We start from the raw sequence: 20,148 nt of genomic DNA, 5'->3' as shown, positions 1-20,148 counted from the left end.
CCAGAACAGCCTGCGCAGGATGTGCAGGCTGGTCTGGATCTATGCTGGTCGCAAACGCATTACGTTGGTTTTGTCATGGCGCGGCTCAAATAGTAAAAATAAGATCCATACAGGTCAACAAACATCATAAAATTGAAAATGAGGCAGGGCTTGATTATCATACATGGTAATGTTTGTGTCCCTTAATATAAAACCAGACTTTAGCAACATTGAACATTTAAGGAATTTAAATTAACAAATGTAAATATGTTCATACATTGGTAAACCTAGATGTATATCAAAGACTTTGTCAATATTGTTGAGTAAGGCATCTATGAACTATGATCTATCATTTGGAAAACAACAATTTTGCTTTCCACAGTGAGTCATACACATCTATGTATTGAGTTATGCAAGCATCTCTTTGCTTGTCCTGAAACAATTTTCTAAGTTGATCTTTAATGATTATTATTCCTTTAATCACGAAAAATGTAAAACTAGGAAGATGGGTAATTAACAATATTATTTCACTGTCTGTAGCCATTATGCAATCAGACTGATTGTTTTAATGGAAATTTATGTAAATACAAATACATTTGGTAAACACCAGACAATTTATTGATGATGTAATTGAAAGTAAATTCTAACTTCATGTGCTACTGGGTGTTTATCTGTAAGGTACAGTAATTAAAATCCATCTTCAACCCTCCTACACTGTTTCTATTTCTGTATTCTTGTAGTTATTGTGACGCATTTTAGAATGGTTGTCTGGGCATTAATTCATTCCCCTTGTAAATTCTGTGTAGCAAGACATCTAATTTAAGCACTACTTTAATTCTTAATTATGAAATTGGCCTGTGTCATTTGTATACAACCTGCCAGGCCAGCCTGAACCTTCCTTGCAGTTTGGCCAGACTCTATAACATTGACTGATTAATATTTAAACATTGTGATATTGAGTGTTTAGATTTTAGTGTCTCCTTGTTATATAGGTGATGATGTCACATCCTGCAATATAGTGAAGACTGCTTCACTAAATTATTTTGCAGTAGACACATTAAGATTAAACATTGATGTTTAACATTAACATCAAATGTTGCTCTGGTCACATCATATTGTCATCAAGGGACCTGTCCTAGAACTGTTCCCTTATTGCCTAAATGCTGAACTCAAGGTAGACATTGGTTCATATCGTTACAATGGTCTCTACTATAACTTTACCTGAAATCTAATCTTTGACCCCTCCAGCAACCAACAACTGAAGCAACTGCTCTTGTTTTTTTTTTTTTTTTTGTTTTTTTGTAATCCCTTAAATTGGAAAGACTGTTCCAAAAACAAAAATTATAATGAATGAACTTTGCAAAATTAAGATAATTCATGAATTTTCCCAAATATATATATTTTATATTAGTCGAGGGTTATCATTAAAATTAATGATAATCATAAATAGTAAACAATGTATATGATTAATTTCAGGAAGTTATTTTTAGAAACCAGAGTCTTTAAATCTGACTTTATAAAAAACTATTTAAAAAAAAAACACCTTAAGTCGACAGAAAAATCATTGCCTGGTTTTGCCTCAGAAACAACATTTGTCAGCTAGTGAATTTATTGTGAAAATGTAGCTTTCATAAATTTGTTATTTATCAGGACATTTTAGGACCATTATATTTGATAATTTATATCTGTAGACATTTCTATGATTTAATAATGTGCATTGAGACATTATTGAGAAGTCTATGATGTTTTGTTATTGAAAATAGAATATTTTATGAATGTCATCAATTTCAGTTGAGACAACCATAATGATTGTCAGTATTTTTAAATGATTTTTATTTATAAAAAATTCCACATAAATTTCCCCTCACCGCTGTTGGTTTGAATTCCAATAGGGACTTTTGATTCTTTCATGTAAGGAGCTGGATAGCTGAGAGAATGTTGGTTTTTCTACTCGGGTGCCAGTTTGTGCCTGAAATAATGCACTTAAGGGCACCTGAGGTCTTCCTCCACCAGTAAAGCTGGAACATCGCCATATGACCTATACTGTGTTGATGCGATGTAAAACCCAGCCCCTCTAAAAAATCAAACATATGGAAAAGATCTTAGTCTTGTTATGGGAGATAAATGTAGGGAAAACTCTCAGAGCACTATCTAAACATGCTCATTAACAAAATATTTAAGGCATTTACAAATCTATGTTGCTATAATGTTTAGAGTTTATAGTGAAATCACTAATCAGTATTGTTGTTGTTGTACTATTTATGTTTTATGCATGGTTTCAGGATTGGCTTACATCAAATGGAATTATTAAGAACTGATCTGATCAATATTATCAAGAAAAGTAAAAACCCCAAGGTACTGTATGACAAGTTTCTACAAACACTAGACACAAACATTTCCCCTTTCACTAATATGATTTGTGTTGTTAATTTAATTTGAGCCACGTCACGACAAAACCAACATAATGCGTTTGCGACCAGCATGAATCCAGACCAGCCTGCGCATCCGCGCAGTCTGATTAGGATCCATGCTGTTCGCTGTCAGTTTCTCCACTTGTAATAGAGTTGGTAAGCGAACAGCATGGATCCTGATCAGACTGCGCGGATGCGCAGGCTGGTCTGGATCCATGCTGGTCTCAAACCCATTATGTTGGTTTTGTCATGACGCGGCTAATCTGTTGAAGTTAGATGAGAAGTTATGCCTTGTTTAATGATTCATGTGTCTCTCATGTTTTCCTCTAGTTTTATTATATAGCAACCAGAACTAACAGAATATCTGTACAATAGTCTGATTGAGACAGATTTCTGATGAAGTTTGTTGCATGTATTTCTGTTACTGCTACTAGATATGCTGTATGAATTATTGATGAAGTATTTTAGTTCACACAAGTATTCTATGTTAGTATGCTAACATGTATTAGTTCTACAACTTCTTGTTATATAGCTGTCAGTCTGGTATATCTAGGGCTTTATTTAAATACAGTCACAAAGTGTACATTATCTTGCAATGAAATTACAAAATGTAGTTTGCATTCCAGATGTTGTTTTTGTATTTTATTAACTCAGAAATATTCATTTTACCTTCAATAGTATCATTTATTTGTTTGTTTGTTTGTTTCATTTTACGCCTTTTCCCAACTAAACAGTATTTCAGTTATATAGGCGGGTAGTTTCCCAGTACCATTTAAAGGTTGAATTTGAATAAACAGTGCCCAGGATATTTCACATACACTAAGTATCAAATGTGGAAAATTACCTTTTACTAGATAATTTATCTATGCCAGGTTTCTGGATTTTAAGTTAAGTTAAATTCCTTTATCTTGCATGTTTCATCTAATTAAAAATATAATGAATTTCATACCGTAGTTGTTTTCTGTTACTTTTGTACTTTTTAGCTCACCTGAGCAATGCTCAGGGTGAGCTATTGTGATGGCCCTGTGTCCGTCGTCGTGCGTCGTCAACTTTTGAACATTAACAACATCTCCTCTGAAACCAATGACTGCACATCAACCAAACTTTACAGAAATGATCCTTGGGTGGTCCCCTTTCAAAGTTGTTCAAATGGTTCCAATCTGTTGCATATGTAGGTCATAGGGCCAGAAAAGAATTTCAAAAAACACAAAATTAAAAAATCTTCTTGTCTGAAAGTACATGGGCCAGAGCTTTTGATTTTTGGTATATGGTATCATCTATGGGTCCTCTACCAAAGTTGTTCAAATTTTGTCCCTAGTGTCAAAATTGGCCCCGCCCGGGGGGTCATAGGTTTTTCCTTATATGGGTAAAATCTAAAAAAATCTTCTTCTCTGATTTGGCAAAGGCTACAGATTAGATATTTGGCATGAAAAAACAATGGTATAGACCTCTAAAGGTCCAAGATTGTTCAAATAATGGCCCTCTGGTCAAAATTGGCCCCAGCCCGGGTGGTCATGTTTTCATTACATAATATAGTGGGCAAAACTTGAAAAATCTTCTGGTCTGAAAGGTGTGGCCTAGAGCTTTGATATTTGGTCTATGGTATCATCTGAAGGTCCAATACCAAAGTTGTACAAATTTTGTCCCTTAGTGTCAAAATTGGCCCCACCCCGGGGGTCATAGGTTTTTCTAATATGTATATAGTAAAACATAAAAAAATCTTCTTCTCTGAATTGGTAAAGGCTACAGGTAAGATATTTGGCATGAAACATTGTGTGGTAGACCTCTACCAAGATTGTTCAAATAATGGCCCTCTGGTCAAAATGGCCCAACCCTCGGGGGTCATTGATTTTCATTATATACATATAGTGAAAAACTTTGAAAAAATCTTCTGGTCTGAAAGTAAATGGCCTAGAGCTTTTGATATTTGGTCTATGGTATCATCTGAAGGTCCAATACCAAAGTTGTACAAAATTTTATCCCTAGTGTCAAAATTGGCCCCACCCCGGGGGTCATAGGTTTTTCTAATATGTATATAGTAACAACATAAAATAATCTTCTTCTCTGAATTGGAAAAGGCTACAGGTAAGATATTTGGCATGAAACATTGTGTGGTAGACTGTACCAAGATTGTTCAAATAATGGCCCTCTGGTCAAAATTGGCCCCGCCCTCGGGGGGGGTCATTGATTTTCATTATATACATATAGTGAAAACTTGAAAAATCTTCTGGTCTGAAAGTAAATGGCCTAGAGCTTTGATATTTTGGTCTATGGTATCATCTATAGGTCCAAAACCAAAGTTGTTCAAATTTGTTCCTAGAATTAAAATCGGCCCGCCCTGGGGGGGTCATAGGTTTTTCCTTATATGTATATTGTAAAACCTAAAAAAAATCTACTTCTCTGAATTTGTAAAGGCTACAGGTTAGATATTTTGCATGAAACAATGTAAAATTGTCCTCTACCAAGATTGATCAAATAATGGCCCTCGGGTCAAAATTGGCCCTGCCCCGGGGGGGTCATTGATTTTCATTATATACATATAGTGAAAACTTGAAAAATCTTCTTTTAAAGAACCCAAAGAGCTAGAGCTAAGATATTTAGCATGAAACATCTTCTAATGGGTGTCTACCAAGTTTGTTCAAATTAAAGCCCTTGGGTCAAAATTGGCCCCGCCCCAGGGGGTCATTGATTTTTCCTATATGCATATAGTAAAAACTTAAAAATCTTCTTTTAAAGAACCCAAAGAGCTAGAGCTAAGATATTTAGCATGAAACATGTTCTAAAGGATGTCTACCAAGTTTGTTCAAATAAGAGCCCTGGGGTCAAAATTGGCCCCGCCCCAGGGGGTCATTGATTTTCCCTATATGAATTTAGTAAAAACTTAAAAATCTTCTTTTAAAGAACCCAAAGAGCTAGAGCTAAGATATTTAGCATGAAACATGTTCTAATGGATGTCTACCAAGTTTGTTCAACTAAGAGCCCTGGGGTCAAAATTGGCCCCGCCCCGGGGGACATTGATTTTCCTTATATGTGTATAGCAAAACTTAAAAATCTTCTTGGAAATAACCCGAATAGCTAGAGTTTAGATATTAAGCATGAAACATCTTCTAGTAAGTGTCTACAAAGATTGTTCAAATAAAAGCCCTGGGGTCAAAACTGGCCCTGCTCCAGGAGTGTCATTGTTTTGAAATACTAGTATATGTGTAAAGAAAAAATTTAAAAAATCTTTTTTTAAAAAACCCAACAAGCTAGACCTTAGATGTTTAGCATGAAACATCTTCTAATGGGTGTCTACCAAGTTTATTCAAATAAAAGCCCTGGGGTTTAAACTTGCCCCGCTCCGGGGGGCCTATATACAGGTGAGCGACTTCAGGGCCATCATGGCCCTCTTGTTTTGGTTACTATTTCGTTTGTCCTGAAAATGTTTGCCAAAATACACAAACATGGTAGTTTTAGATGAAAGTTATAAAGATATCAAAATATATAAACTGCATCAAGTAAAATAAACAAAACTGCACATCATTTGATAGTGATCTTTATGCACTAGACTAGAATATAAAAGTGAATATACTCATTCAAACTATATTTAACATTATTTTTCTTTGGTTTATAAATTTATATTGAACAACATATGGCAGATCCTTTTTGAGATACAAAATTTAATTTGATAGTCTGTATACTTTTCCATTTTTTTGAGAACAACAATTATTGTCTAACCAGCATTCCAATATTTGAAGTAATTACTTTACCCAGATGCAACACAAAATTTTTCCTGGAAATAAAAAAAACCTGGGATATTATTTACATTGTCTTGCTAAAAGTATGGGAAAGATAGATTTGATTTCTAAGTTAATATTTATGGTGTCTGGCTCAAGCCTCACAAAGAGAATTGTGTTACTTCCTAAAGGTCCTTTTACCAGTATCATATAAATTAAGTCTTGCACATTCGTTCTACAGGGAATATATTCCTCAGACTACTGTCACCTTCAATTTACTTGTCAAGAAACCATTTTAATTCTACAAGTTTAACATTTGAGCCGCGTCATGACAAAACCAACATAATGGGTTTGCAATCAGCATGGATCCAGACCAGCCTGCACATCTGCCCAGTCTGATCAGGATCCATGCTGTTCGCTTACAAACCCTATAACAAGTAGAAAAACTGATAGCCAAAAGCATGGATCCTGATCAGACTGCGCGGATGCGCAGGCTGGTCTGGATCCATGCTGGTCGCAAACCCATTATGTTGGTTTTGTCATGACGCGGCTCATTTAACTATATCTTGTGAGATATAGACATTTTTTTAACCTGAGACTCTATTGTTCAGCTCATTCATTACATTGTCCATCACAAGTTAACCGGATGTATTATCTATTCCCAGCCTCCACTATGACATTAAACATTTTATTCAATTTCTTCTTATGCACCTGTGACTTAAGAAAAAGCCTAGATTTTTTTGTCGCCTGCTACATATATAGAAAAGCTGTTATTGCTACAGCCTTAAATTACATTGAAGGGATTACGATCAGGTCGAGATTTTTGTGTCACCTGCTACTTACATAGAAAAGTTATTATTGCTACAGCCCTTAAATTACAGTATGAAGAGATATTATGTTATGTAATTGTTGTATTTGTGTTTTCAGTGGAAGATAATATTCAAGGCATTATGTTGTGGGACAGAGTCTGCCTCTCAGTTGACATATGATGATATAAAGGAGGATTTTGAGAGGAATGTAACGAAACATCCATCAGATGAGCTTATTGGTCTTACAGCACATAAACCCATGTTTCCACCTGGTAAAATCATCCTGGTTGTGAGAAAACATTCTGGAGAGAAAAAGTAATTTTATTTGTATTTTATGATAACTTTGTATTTATATGAAGTCCATGGTTGATACATAGATATAAGGTTTAAAACTTTTTGAAAATATTATGTTTGTTTCTACAATTTATTTATTTGTCTCGAAACAAATACATCTTTCATATTTCATGGGCATTTAATCACTTCCACCCATGAACAGACTCAAATAGAACATTCAACATTTTCAGTTTCGTTTTGCCATTTTGGGAATTCTTTAGGGATTCCAGATTTTAAAATTTCAAAATTAGTACTAACCTATTTATTTTCGGAAAATAATATATATGATAGAGTATTTAAAGCAAGTTTTTGTGACATTTGTAGGTGAGTTATGTTTTCATTTACAGGGTATGTGGACAAGTGGAGCCTGTGTATCAAGCTATATGGGCAGATAACTCTGACTTTCAGGAGGTGTTGGTGTCACCTACCATGGTTAATGATCATATGCCAGACAATGTACTAGAAGCTCTAGAAAAGGTAAATACATCAATCAAACTTTATCTTATCATAATAATAAACATGTTTTCATTTTATTATTGCTCCATATTAATTTACTTATGTGGCCAAGCCTTGTTTAGATCCATTCTGATAAATAAGAAACATCTGTATTTTCTGAAAGATTAGAAATTTTTGTTAATTTTTAATTTTCTCAAGAACATATATGTTCACAATAAGATTTGTGTTCTTACTTTTTTTTCATTGACAATAGGTAGAAGGTAATGTTTATTTTAACATGGTGGTAGGCTCACTAACATACTTATATTTATATATTGTACTTTATAATGGCTGAAGAGTGTTGGCAATTAATGCTATATAACATTATTTATGTCCATAACCTTTTGTATATAATATAAACATTTATTATATACTTCTAATGAAATATTGAGAAATATTCATGAAATAAAGATGTGTATTTTCACTGTAAAAAATATTTTTCAGTGCAGTTAAACATATTTTACGTATTTTCATTAGTGTCTTGCCGTACTATTTTGTTCTAAATTCTGCCAGTACACAAAATTAAACGAAAATTCTTTCAAATGGTAATGTCAAAATAAAAAAAAAAGTGTATTTAATAAATAGAAAATTCAAGGTTTTTTTCTATAAATACAGGATATATTTTCATCTTGTGGTATGAAAATTATCATATTTCACTTGTGGCACTCATGAAATATTTATTTTCATACCACTTGATGAAAATAAATTCTGTATTTAGAGAAAAAACTTGAATATCCTCTATGTATACATACTGCAAGCAAATTAATATGTTATTTACCATTATTTACCATTTTGATAGAAGTAAATTGATTTACTATCTATAGCTATTTTAGTACTTTAATATTTTGTGTAATGGATTTTAAATGAACACAAGCAGTTTTGAAAGTCTTAGAGTTGAAAAGTAGTGAAAATTTCTGCTTAATATTAGATTTAGAAAGTTGATATATAAACAAATTCAAATATGCAGCTTCTGTTGAGAACCTTTTTGTTCCTTCTCAAGTTTTTATGCTGCCTTATAGTTTTTGATAGAGCAAATATTTGCCTGTCATTCAATAACATGTATTTACTATGATGTACTTTTCTTGGACCATTACTTTGTTGGGATTTCAGGTTGACCGAGTCCAAATTTTCTTACATTTTAAATCATTTTCTTATAGTCAAACATGCTTCAACTTTGCCAAAGCAACTTTTAGGAACATCAGTCTGTGGTACTGAAAAAACGCAATTTTTGCATTATTCTTATTTTATGTACCATACTCTGTCAATCACTGCTATTAATATATTAATTATGATAAATTTATGTGATTTAGAAATTAAATATGTATCTAATTTATCTGTAGTTACGCTTTGAAATTTATTGTTTATGATAGCTTTGAACATTGTTAATTTACTTGATTATGTTCATGGTTCCAGAGTTCTTTTTCCCCAATTTTTGTTGTTATTTAATTTTTCCAGTTTATGGATAGGTGTATATACCATTTATTCATTATCTATTCTTTGTACAAAATCTTTTGTTCATCTGAACTTCCGTTCCAAGATGTGACAGTACCTTCTGTTAGGTCATAGGTCGCAAACAATCTGTACTATAAATCTGTCTTTCATTTTAGACATTTTGAAATAAGGTGATGAAAAGTTACTTTTTACTCTTTTTGTACTTTAATCGAAGCATTTATGTACAGGTCATGCTGTAAAGTAAAAGGTAGAATTTGATTTTTGTGGTCAGTTGAAACTAATTATATCATTATGTTTTTAGAATCACCAAGTGACCTTTAATATATGATAATGACTATTTTTATGCCCCCGCCATGTAATGGCCGGGGCATATAGTGTTACCCTGTTCCGTCATTCCGTCCTTCCGTCCTTCCATCCTTCCGTCATTCTGTCATTCCGTCATCATCAGTTTCCGTTCATTATCTTAAGAACGGTTGCACACATTCAACTCAAATTTTACATATGGATATGTCATGAGAAAATACAGGTCAAGTTCGAATTTGGTCATGGTTCGATGATTTTTGGCAGAGTTATGCCCCTTTTACTTTGAAAATAATATGAAATTTTCAGTTTCCGTTCATTATCTCCCCAACGGTACAACACATTCAACTCAAACTTGACATATGGATATGTCATGAGAAAATACAGGTCAAGTTCGAATTTGGTCATGGTTGGATGACTTTTAGCAGAGTTAAGCCCCTTTTACTTTGAAAATAATATGTAATTTTCAGTTTCCGTTCATTATCTCCCCAACGGTATTACACTTTCAACTCTAATTTGACATGTGGATACGTCAAAAGAATGCGCAGGTAAAGTTCGAATTTGGTCATGGTTCAATGATTTTTGGCAGAGTTATGCCCCTACCCAACAGTGTTACATATTCAACTCTAATTTGACATATAGATAATGTCAAAGGAATGGGCAGGACAAGTTGGAATTTGGTCATGGTTTGATGATTTTTTGGCAGAGTTATGTCCCTTTCACTTTGAAAATAATATAGATAATCTTAGGAAAAAGCAGTTTAAGTTTGAATTTGGTCGTGGTTCAATGATTTTAGACAAACTTATTTTTCCTGAATGTTGGAAAAATTTTGAACTTTCAGTTTCAGCACTCATACTTTTAGCCATTATTTTGGCTACAAATATGCAATATGCTATTTTTAAAAGGTTAAGACTGAATAATTTCAGTGCCTTGAACATTGTATGAAAATGGTTTTTGTTAACATTAAAAAGTTTTAAGGGCTTTTGAACTTAAAATGAAAAAAATAATTAATGCACCATCTGAAATTTTGGCTGCATGCGGGGGCATCCGTGGCATGATGACACATTTCTAGTTATTTTATAATGTTTATTTATGTCTATAAAACAGGCTATATTACAAACTCTTCATTGATATATAACTTGTATTGAGTAGAGCTTTACAGAGAACTGGAGATAATTGATGACATTAAAATTCTAATAATATAATTACAACATTGCAGGTGCTAGTGAATGTAGCTCCTCCCAAACCAACACGCTTATTGTCGGAGCCGGAGAGGACAGCCATGTTGAAACACGATACGTCCCCTGGAACCCCCGTCACTCCTTCGATTCAACCAGTGACGGAGCTTGGGGATCCACCGACTGTTCATATAGTGTGTGAGAAACAAAAACAGCTGGGTAATGTGCCTGTAGATGTTTATATAAATTCAAACAATGTAGGTTGGGACACTGCTACTGAGGAATTGTTACTTAGCCTGGATAAACAGCATTTATTCTCATTTGGACACAGTCCTAGACTAGAACTGTTAGACTTGGATGCTGAGCTAATACAAGCACCATTAGCTAGTCCCGAGGCTTTGTCTGCTGCATCAAGTATAAGTGCTCTCAGTAGAACTGGTTCAATACCAAAAGGCGAACAAAGGTCTGAGAATATGTCCGCAAAACTTGCCACTATACAACAATCTCCGGAAATTTGTGTGAGAAGTGACGATTCGGCTGAAAATTTATGTGAAAATGATGACAAAACTGCTTCTTTAAATTTTAATACTAAAAACAATTTAAATGAAAGTAGAAGTGTTGGGGACTTTTTACGAAGAAACCAATTTCTACAAACCTCAGATCTCAGTGCAATAGCACATGCTTCCCAAGGCTCTTTAAATAATCTTTTACCAAATATGGATTACACTAACAGTCAAGAAGGTTTGGATAAAGACTCTCAAAGCATAGATATTGCATTTACTCAGCAAGATAGTAACAATTCCGACTCAAAATCTCAACAAGATCCAATAAACATGAATGATGATGAAAAAGTGAAACTTGAGAATGAAGAAAATGAAAAGTTGGATAGCAAAGTAGTAGAAGAAGAAGAGGAAGAAGAAGTATATGAGCGGCATTCTCCTGTAGAAACTACTCAGTATGGTTATTTTGATCCTAATGAGATATATTCAGCAGCAAGTGTGGGCTATCACCCACAGCTGTTTGTAGCTCCAGCCAAGCCCCTCAAACTGTCTGAAAGTCAGAAACTAAATTCTCATCCTTCTAATAAAGTTTTACAATACTCCCATTCTGAATCAAGATTAAAAGGTTTATCTGAGGAGTATCAAATGAAACGTTCAACTGAAGAAGGAGACATTGCCCATTTAAAAGACACAAGTGATGTGTTTCTAAATGATAAATCCTTAAAAAAGAACTTCAGGACACGTGGAAGTGAGCCAGCATTTAACCCTAAAAGTTTACCAAAGTTCTGCAGTGAAGATAAACTATCTTCTGTACAGGAACAAGAAAATATTGATTCTGAAAATTGTGATATTTCTAATAAAACTTCGGGAAATGAGAGATACTGTGAGGATAGGGGAAATTCTGAGGATGGTATTCATATGGCTGATAGGAAATTTAATCCAGCTGAAAACGATCATACCTGTGTTGACCTTGATGAGATAGAAGAAAATAATTCAGATTCAGATAATAATGATAAGACATGTTTATTAAAAGGAATGGATTCAGACTCAGAAGGTAGGACTATCACAGAGTCTGTTAGACCTAATTCAGAAACTGGTCACAGGAAAGATAACTGTAACATGGGTCGTATATCAACTTTAAGTAGCCCAGATGATGGTGATACTAGATTATTTCATAGTAACTCGTGCCATTCTACATTTGCTAGCTCAACTAGCGGGGAATCAGAACAACGTTTATCTCTTATATCGGCTAATTCTGAGGACCTACCTATTGTGGAAACTGATGTATAGATACTTAAGATTTCCTAAGCCTCCCCCTTCCTTTGTTAATCATTTTAAATTTGTAGTTAGAAAATGCTTTGGGTGACTGTTATGATCATATATACATGTGTATTATTTTTCTAACATTATCCATAATAGGAATATTCAATACAAGTTGTTTGTAACTGTTTTACCCTTTATTTTTAGTACTTAAACATTTCACATAATATATATCTTTAAGGCTGTTATGAAAATCTGACATTTTTTTTTTATTATAAACTAAAGGAGATCTTGTGGGTGTTGAATCAATCAGTATTAATATCTTTAGTATAGTTTATGGCTTATTTACATTTAATGTTCAGTAATAATGCAACTTAAATAAATGACTTTCCTAATGCACCCTAACACCCTTTCTGGTTGTCCCTCCCAATTCTTTGGCTTTAGTCAGGACTTTGGCAGCTGGTTGTTAAATTGTGAGAGTTGCTCGACTCTTCCTGGATCTGCCCTCCATGTCCAAAAACTGCACCCAGGATCTTAACCTGCCAGAGCTTTCTTGGTGAAAAGAAGTCCATGAAAGCTTCAAATCTGCCAATGTCCTTTGCCTCTTCACAATGTGCACATACCAAGGGGTGAGACATTTATTGATTAATATTGTAACACTCTTTTTATAGTAACTTTGCCTTTGTTGTATCTTAAAGGTCATGGTAATTTCCTTCATTTGTCCCTTCTGTTTCCAACTACAAGTCTTGTTGTTTTTATCTTTTGTATATTTGGTTTAACCTTCTAATGTAACAGCCTCTAGATTGATTGACACAAAAGCCGCCTTGCTTCCATCATTATTGACAGAATTAACTGAAGAATTTAATGAAATCTTGTTAAGGAAGCAATTTATAGTTTAGGTTTGTAAAGTTGGGTGATTTCATGACTTGATGTCAGAGTTTATAATCAATTCCCTTCCATTAGTTTTTGTTCCATAACATAAACTAGAGGTCACAGCCAGTAGTTTCCATTAACAAGTCTACAAAATGTATCAATAATTTGTCTGTACAGATATCTAAAACATGAGGCTTCTCCAATAGGAATACTTAATCTTTCTCCTCTAGGAATACTTAATCTAATTATTTATTGTTAAGTGGGTTAATGGCAATTTACAAAACTGAATATATTCAGCATAATTTCCATCATGGAATTATTTTATTTTTTTTTAAGTGTGTTTGTGTACATGTGTGCATCTTTTTTAAGCTCAATATATTTGTTTCATGAGGAAATGTTGGGGTTTTTTTTTGTTTTGTTTTGTAGAAAAATATTTATTTTATTTTTTCTAAGTAAGACCTATGTTGTTTACATGAGGGAATAGTAATTTTGTTTTTTAGTGGTAGGACTTAGTTTGTTTTCATTAGGAATGATAAGACTTGAAGTTTTAAATAAACAAGATATGCAAAAGTATAATTTCATTTGTGGTTTATAAATAATTTAAAACCTCATATTCTAAATGTTCTAATTCAAAACGGAAATTTTGGGCTTTTTTTTATAATTTTCGTTTGAAAAACAGCAATCTTTCTAAGTCCATGATCTTGTTTTTTTGTAAAAAATGATATCTTATTTTTTATTTATTTCACTTTGACTCTACAGAAAAAAGGGGGCAATTTATTTTTGTTTACTAGCTTTATCATGTGATATGTTAAAACATTTCTGTTAAATAATTGAAGAGCTCTGGTTATATATATATATAGACTTAATAAGTTTTATTTAGATATTTTTTAAATAAGCAATATCGATTATATGTTAACAGTATGTGTTAAAATAGGCCATATATTTACAACAAACAAATTATATTGTATACGGTACATATTTTAGACAGTAACTATGTGCAATATATTTATTATGATTATAAATTTGTGTCAAAATTGCGAACAAAAAGTATTGTTTTTATGACATATAAACTATTGAATTCTGAATTTTGATGAAGAATTGTTGAGACAGTGTGTTCCTTATATGTGATGTAAGTACAGTCTAACTTGCCCATGCGACCACGTGTATTAAGCGACTTTTGTCTTAAACGACCACTTTAAATTCCCCCCGATCATTTTCTCTCTATATCTTTAATGTATTAAGCGACTTTTGCTCAACGCGACCAGCGACCGCTAATTAGTCACCTAATTGACATCAATCTTTTCATTAAACGACCACTTTTACCTGTCAAGTAATTGTGTTTTAAGAGAACGCCACCTCGTTATGTCACAAGTGTCAGCAATCAAAACACAACAATAAACGTGTGAAAAACTCTATTTCCCATACCGTTTTAGCGTATGCAAATGAAGTTAAGTATACGCGTGACGTGTTTTATCCAATAATATCGGATAAACAATGCAACGCTCCGCCCAAACTGAGATGGTGTATACGCTTCGCTTGTTGACATTTAGACTGCATTGAATTGACCTTGAACTTGATCAGCCATTAAATTAATCGTAACAAATAGATGTAGTTTGTTTATTTCAAATGAAAAAATTCACAACAGAAAACATCTTCACTAATAGGGTTTTCGTGTTGGAGACAAGGAAAAACAACGGAGAAGTTAAAAAATTCTGGAAAAAATGTAAAACATGTACGTAATGGATCAAAACTGTTTTGTCAATAAATATCGGAACGTTATTTTTACATTTGCATCCGTTTAGATTATCGGACCGTACTTATTATTCAACATTTATATAAAAATGAAGTTGAAAAACAATCCCATCGAATAAAAAAGATGTCATTTATAAATTTTGACTTTTATATCATGCTGACTGTCTTAAGAGACCGTTTCATTAAGCGACCGTTTTTGGTGTTTCCCTTGCCCGGTCGCTTAATACACGTTTGACTGTAGTATAATTTTGATTTCAATATGTGCAATTTTTTATCCTGTCCCATTTTAAGTCCCAAATATTATTTATATGTATATTTAAATGTATTCCCTTTTTTGTCTACATTTCATTCATATACATATGTAGATACATATAGAAATGTACTTGTGGAATTTCTATATGTGTCAAAGGATTATTTTCATTTGAATATTTTATTAAATTTTTGTAAAGAAAATGTAGGAACTGAGAACTGTTATCAAATATTTTACTGTTGTAATTTGCTTGTTTTTATTTCTCCAGATGTGTAATATGTAATTTAACATATTCATGCCTCCATTTAAAACGTGGAGGCATTTACTGTGACCAGGTCAGTCTGTAAGTATGTCACCACTTCCTTGTTCAATCAATAAATTGAAAAGGAAGCCATGGTTTATGTAACTTGTGTAGGGGTATTGCCTATCAGCAGCAGATGACTTAAAAGTATTGAATTTTTCTAAAAATTGCCATAACATTTTTTTTGTTGATGGAGGATTTGGATTTAATCTTGGACAAACCAAAAATTACCATGAAATTTTCATGCTGAGCAGGAAAGGTACAAACTTGACCTTAAAATGACCTTGACAATTGCAATTGCAATAATTTTCTCATTTTTTGACTGATTTGATTTATTTTTGAACTAACCACCACTTAAGATATAACTACCAAGTGGAGCAATTCACTTCAGACTTAGACCTTTCAGTAACCTTGACCTTCAAAGTAAAAGTAAAAATTAGCAAACTCATTGATAATAATAAATGGATTTGATTTGAATTTGGACATAGCAACACTTTGTACAAATCTTCATGTGATATAACTCAAGAATGACTGTGACCTTGACCTTTAATTGTGCTTGACCCTCTAATAACAGATATGAAAATTCATTTGAATTTGGCAAAACATAGTATTTATGTACAGATAAAATTTGGACCGAATGACATGTTGAACAACATCAAACTGCCTGAAGTGAAGATGATTTAAAATTTTAAAAGATCTTTTAGGTCTGTTATACTTTATGAAATTTTCTACAAAAGATCAAAATTTCAAAGTGAGTAATTCAAATATGACCTTGATCTGTGACAAACCTTCACTTGTTACGGCCTCTATCAATATTTTTGCATTTATAAAAAAAGTCAGGTTTGGCCCTTTTTTGTGGTGGCTCTAAAAAATTTTTATTGACTTGTAATTATAACAAACAGCTTTTGCAGGGAGTACTTACAAATTCAGTTTGCAATTATATATTTGATTCCATAGATTTCCGTTTTTACCCTTATTTGTTACATTCCTAGTAGTTTCTTTTTATCACTGTAACCATATCATTTCCTTTCATGAATTAATATTAGAAAATATTGACCACATTTTACCTACTGTTGCTGAAGCTGTTGATAAAATCACTAAAATTGGCTTTTATTTTGAAACTGGTTTTATATTTTGAGTTGTTATTGTTGATAAGTTAGATTATTTTAATATATGTAGATAAAAAAATGAGACAACTATTTATTTTGCTCACTAAATTTAGTGTATTCAAAATTATATGTTTGTTTTGTTGTTACTGCTTGGACAGAAAAATAAAAAACATAAAAATGAATAAAGTTATTTTTTTTTTTGTAGTTATTGAATTTAGGACAAAAGCCCACATCTCAAAATCAGTTGCTGGGTAAGTAAGACCAGCTGAAGGTTCATCTGCAGTCCTAGCATTTAACACACAGCACTATGGTCCATATGATCATTTTCGTTTGTTTGGTTTTCCACGCACCAACACAGTATAGGTCATACGGCACCGTAACAGGAAAGGTGATTTAGGCTTACCTTGGGTTTTATAAACTTAAAGCAACATCAGAGGTCAAAACCACCTCACCTGCTAGAGCTAAGAGATGCATAAACTCCAGTTAATCAAACCCATTTAGTCACCTTTTATGATCACCCAGGGATAAAAGGTGGCTGCAATTCTTTTGCTATATTAACCCATTACTTCATATACACGCCTTTTAACGCCTTTTTCACCCCCCCCCCCCTTTTTGTTGTCTCAAATGATGAAAAAATGCCTTATTTAGGCCCCCAATACTTGTTTTTGTTTGAGAAATGTTGTTAAAAAAAGTGACCTCTTTTTCGGCGCGGCCCCCCAACCAAAAGATAGGGGGGTTTGAAGGGGGGCGGCAGTCCCCCTCATCGCCAAGAAAATTTTGGACTTGTGAGAGGCTGTAAATGACCCCAGATTGATCATAAGGTAACGTGTAACCAACGCTGAAAAGCATTTGACTCTATCTCAATCCATTGAGAAGTTGCAGCACTTTGAAATCAATTTTGATGGAAAAAATCAACGCAAAATAGTGATTTTTGGCAATTTTGAGATGTCCCCTCGTTGCCATGGTAACAGAAAATTTAAGCCTGAGCATGTTGTTGCAAAGGCAATGGTCCAGTCAACATTTGTGCCAAGTTTGATTAGTGTTGAAGCAGTTTTTTTAGTATTATAGCAATTTGAACTTGTAACGGGAGACTTTTCAATGAAAACAGCCATTTTTCACAAAATGCTCATGAAGTAATGGGTTAAGTAATTCATTTCTGCCAAGTAAATCCTTTAAATAAAACAAATTTGTGAATCTGATTTTTTTTATATATCATTTTACTTTGTCTATTTATCCTTATGTTGTTCTTTATCCATTTCACCTATGCTATAGTGTTTGCATTTTTAATCTGTTCCTCTAAGATGTGATTTGGGCAACTTGTCCCTGGTGTTTTCTTATGATCTTCTGTTTGCCTCATTGTTTAATCATCCTCTTGCAATGTTTTATGTTGGTATCATAAAAAACAAGTTCCTTTAGTTTTATTGAGACATTTGGTAAAAGTATTTTAAAATTTTACACTTTTATGACAGATTTCACTATTAGACTGAATGCTTGTGTAATAAAAAATCTTTTAAGGGTTGAAGATAGTTTTTATAACTGAAGAAAATCTGTAACATTTCCTTAGACATAAAGGAAACATGTGTATTTTTGTGCTGGATATATATTTACACAAGTAGATTGTTATCTTATAAAAAAACAACACTTGAACTGTTCAATGTTTCTTACTTGACCTCGGAATCATACTTACATACACATTAATCTTAGAACAATCAACAAGTTCAATTAAATTAATGTGCCATCACTCGTTTATATGAGTACAGGGAATAATCTGTTCTCTTCTAACTGTTTTTATAACTCTTACTTCTAGACTGGTCTCTAAATATACTGATTTTAAGATGGTACATTTCAATCTTACAGTGATTTCTTTAATGGAATTGGATTCCGCCTGTCTGTTCTATTTTAATTATGATTCATCTGCACTACAGGCACTAAAACTATAGAAATCCCTACAGTACAGTGACATATGAAACTTCCTTTATATATGTATAGCATTGACTGGCATCATTCTATTTCCCCAGTCCCAACCATCTCTTAAAGATATACTATGCTCATCCTTGAGTAAAATATTTCAATCACAGAAATTTACTGAAATCTATGAAAAAATCTTACAGATTATGTCAATATATAAATAAAAGAATGGATAACCTATGCATGGGAAATTGTGTTCCCTATTACAAGTCAAGTAAAGTTGATCTTTTCTTTAAAAAATCTGCCAGTTTTCTAATGACACCATAAATTATATTCGTATTGTAACCATCTATAGTGTGTAAAGTTTAAAACATAACATATCTACCGTAATTTGTGTGAAGTCAAAACATGTTAATTTTAAGTCCTAGCCTTCCATCTCTTAATAAAATTCTTTGCTTTTTAACCACAAATGTTAAAAAAGGCTGTTTTTTAAGAAAGCAGAATTAAAGGTTTTCACTATGAATGAAGAGATTTTTGGTAAAATAGTGTGACCCATTTAGTAAAGATTTTTTTTTCACATTTGGTTTGATTGACACTGTTCATGTACAGTAATGAATAATTCATAGAACCACAGAATAACTGCTTTGGAATGCTATTCTATGAGAAGAGGCAAGAGGCCCCCAGAATAATGAAAATGTACCAGCCATGAATGAAGAAATGGGCAAAAGTCTGTAAGTTTCATCACCACCTTCAATAAAAGATTGTAAATTATGCTGTGGTGAAAAAGGTTTTAGTAAATACATATAGATTGGATGTAGGAAGTTATTTCAGTCTTGTTTTTTCTCCTTTTCTTTTCTTGTTTTTTTTTTTTCAAAGATACAGTTCGACATATTGCCATGGAAAAAATATATATATAAAAAAAAATATATAATCGTTAAAACAAAATACATTTTTTAGCCCATTTTATTTTTTTTTAAATTAAAAGCTGATTTAACGGTGTATTGTCATGATGAAAGTGCATAAAAACCTTCAAAAGTCAGCATAGATGAGACAGTATTAGAGTTTGATAGATTAGATTGGTTTGATTGACATTTTCCGAGACATTTGATATAAAGTATCTAGGGACATAGATTTACATTACAGGTAATGAATTAAATCTACTGGATAAAGTTCAACAACTATCATATGAGCCGCGTCACGACAAAACCAACATAATGGGTTTGCGACCAGCATGGATCCAGATCAGGATCCATGCTGTTCGCTTACAGACCCTATAACAAGTAGAGAAACTGATAGCGAACAGCATGGATACTGATCAGACTGCGCGGATGCGCAGGCTGGTCTGGATCCATGCTGGTCGCAAAGCCATTATGTTGGTTTTGTCGTGATGCGGCTCATATAAAGCTTTCTCAGCTAAATATGTGATGTATATGTTTAGAGAGGTCAATGTTGTCAGTGATGTACACTAATAATGTACATTAATACACCAGAGACTTGTGTCAACAGTTCAGTACATTTTATA

At 33.0% G+C, this 20,148-nt stretch overlaps 1 protein-coding gene across 1 annotated transcript in view; it reads left to right on the top strand.

The window, feature by feature from the left end:
• The window catches only part of LOC132741555 (uncharacterized), a 29,016-nt gene extending 15,394 nt beyond the window's left edge, over window positions 1-13,622 (top strand). Inside the window, exons 10-13 of the mRNA XM_060729750.1 lie at window positions 2,262-2,334; window positions 7,034-7,230; window positions 7,596-7,725; window positions 10,715-13,622. Coding sequence (XP_060585733.1) covers window positions 2,262-2,334; window positions 7,034-7,230; window positions 7,596-7,725; window positions 10,715-12,463 — 2,149 coding nt within the window. The 3' untranslated portion in view covers window positions 12,464-13,622. The remainder of the gene's footprint in view (window positions 1-2,261; window positions 2,335-7,033; window positions 7,231-7,595; window positions 7,726-10,714) is intronic.
• Window positions 13,623-20,148: the final 6,526 nt, after the last annotated feature.

Source organism: Ruditapes philippinarum, unplaced genomic scaffold (assembly GCF_026571515.1).
Source record: "Ruditapes philippinarum isolate M1 unplaced genomic scaffold, ASM2657151v2 ctg8818_1_1_1_1, whole genome shotgun sequence".
NCBI classification, from domain to species: domain Eukaryota; kingdom Metazoa; phylum Mollusca; class Bivalvia; order Venerida; family Veneridae; genus Ruditapes; species Ruditapes philippinarum.
This window is presented reverse-complemented; position numbering and strand designations above follow the sequence as displayed.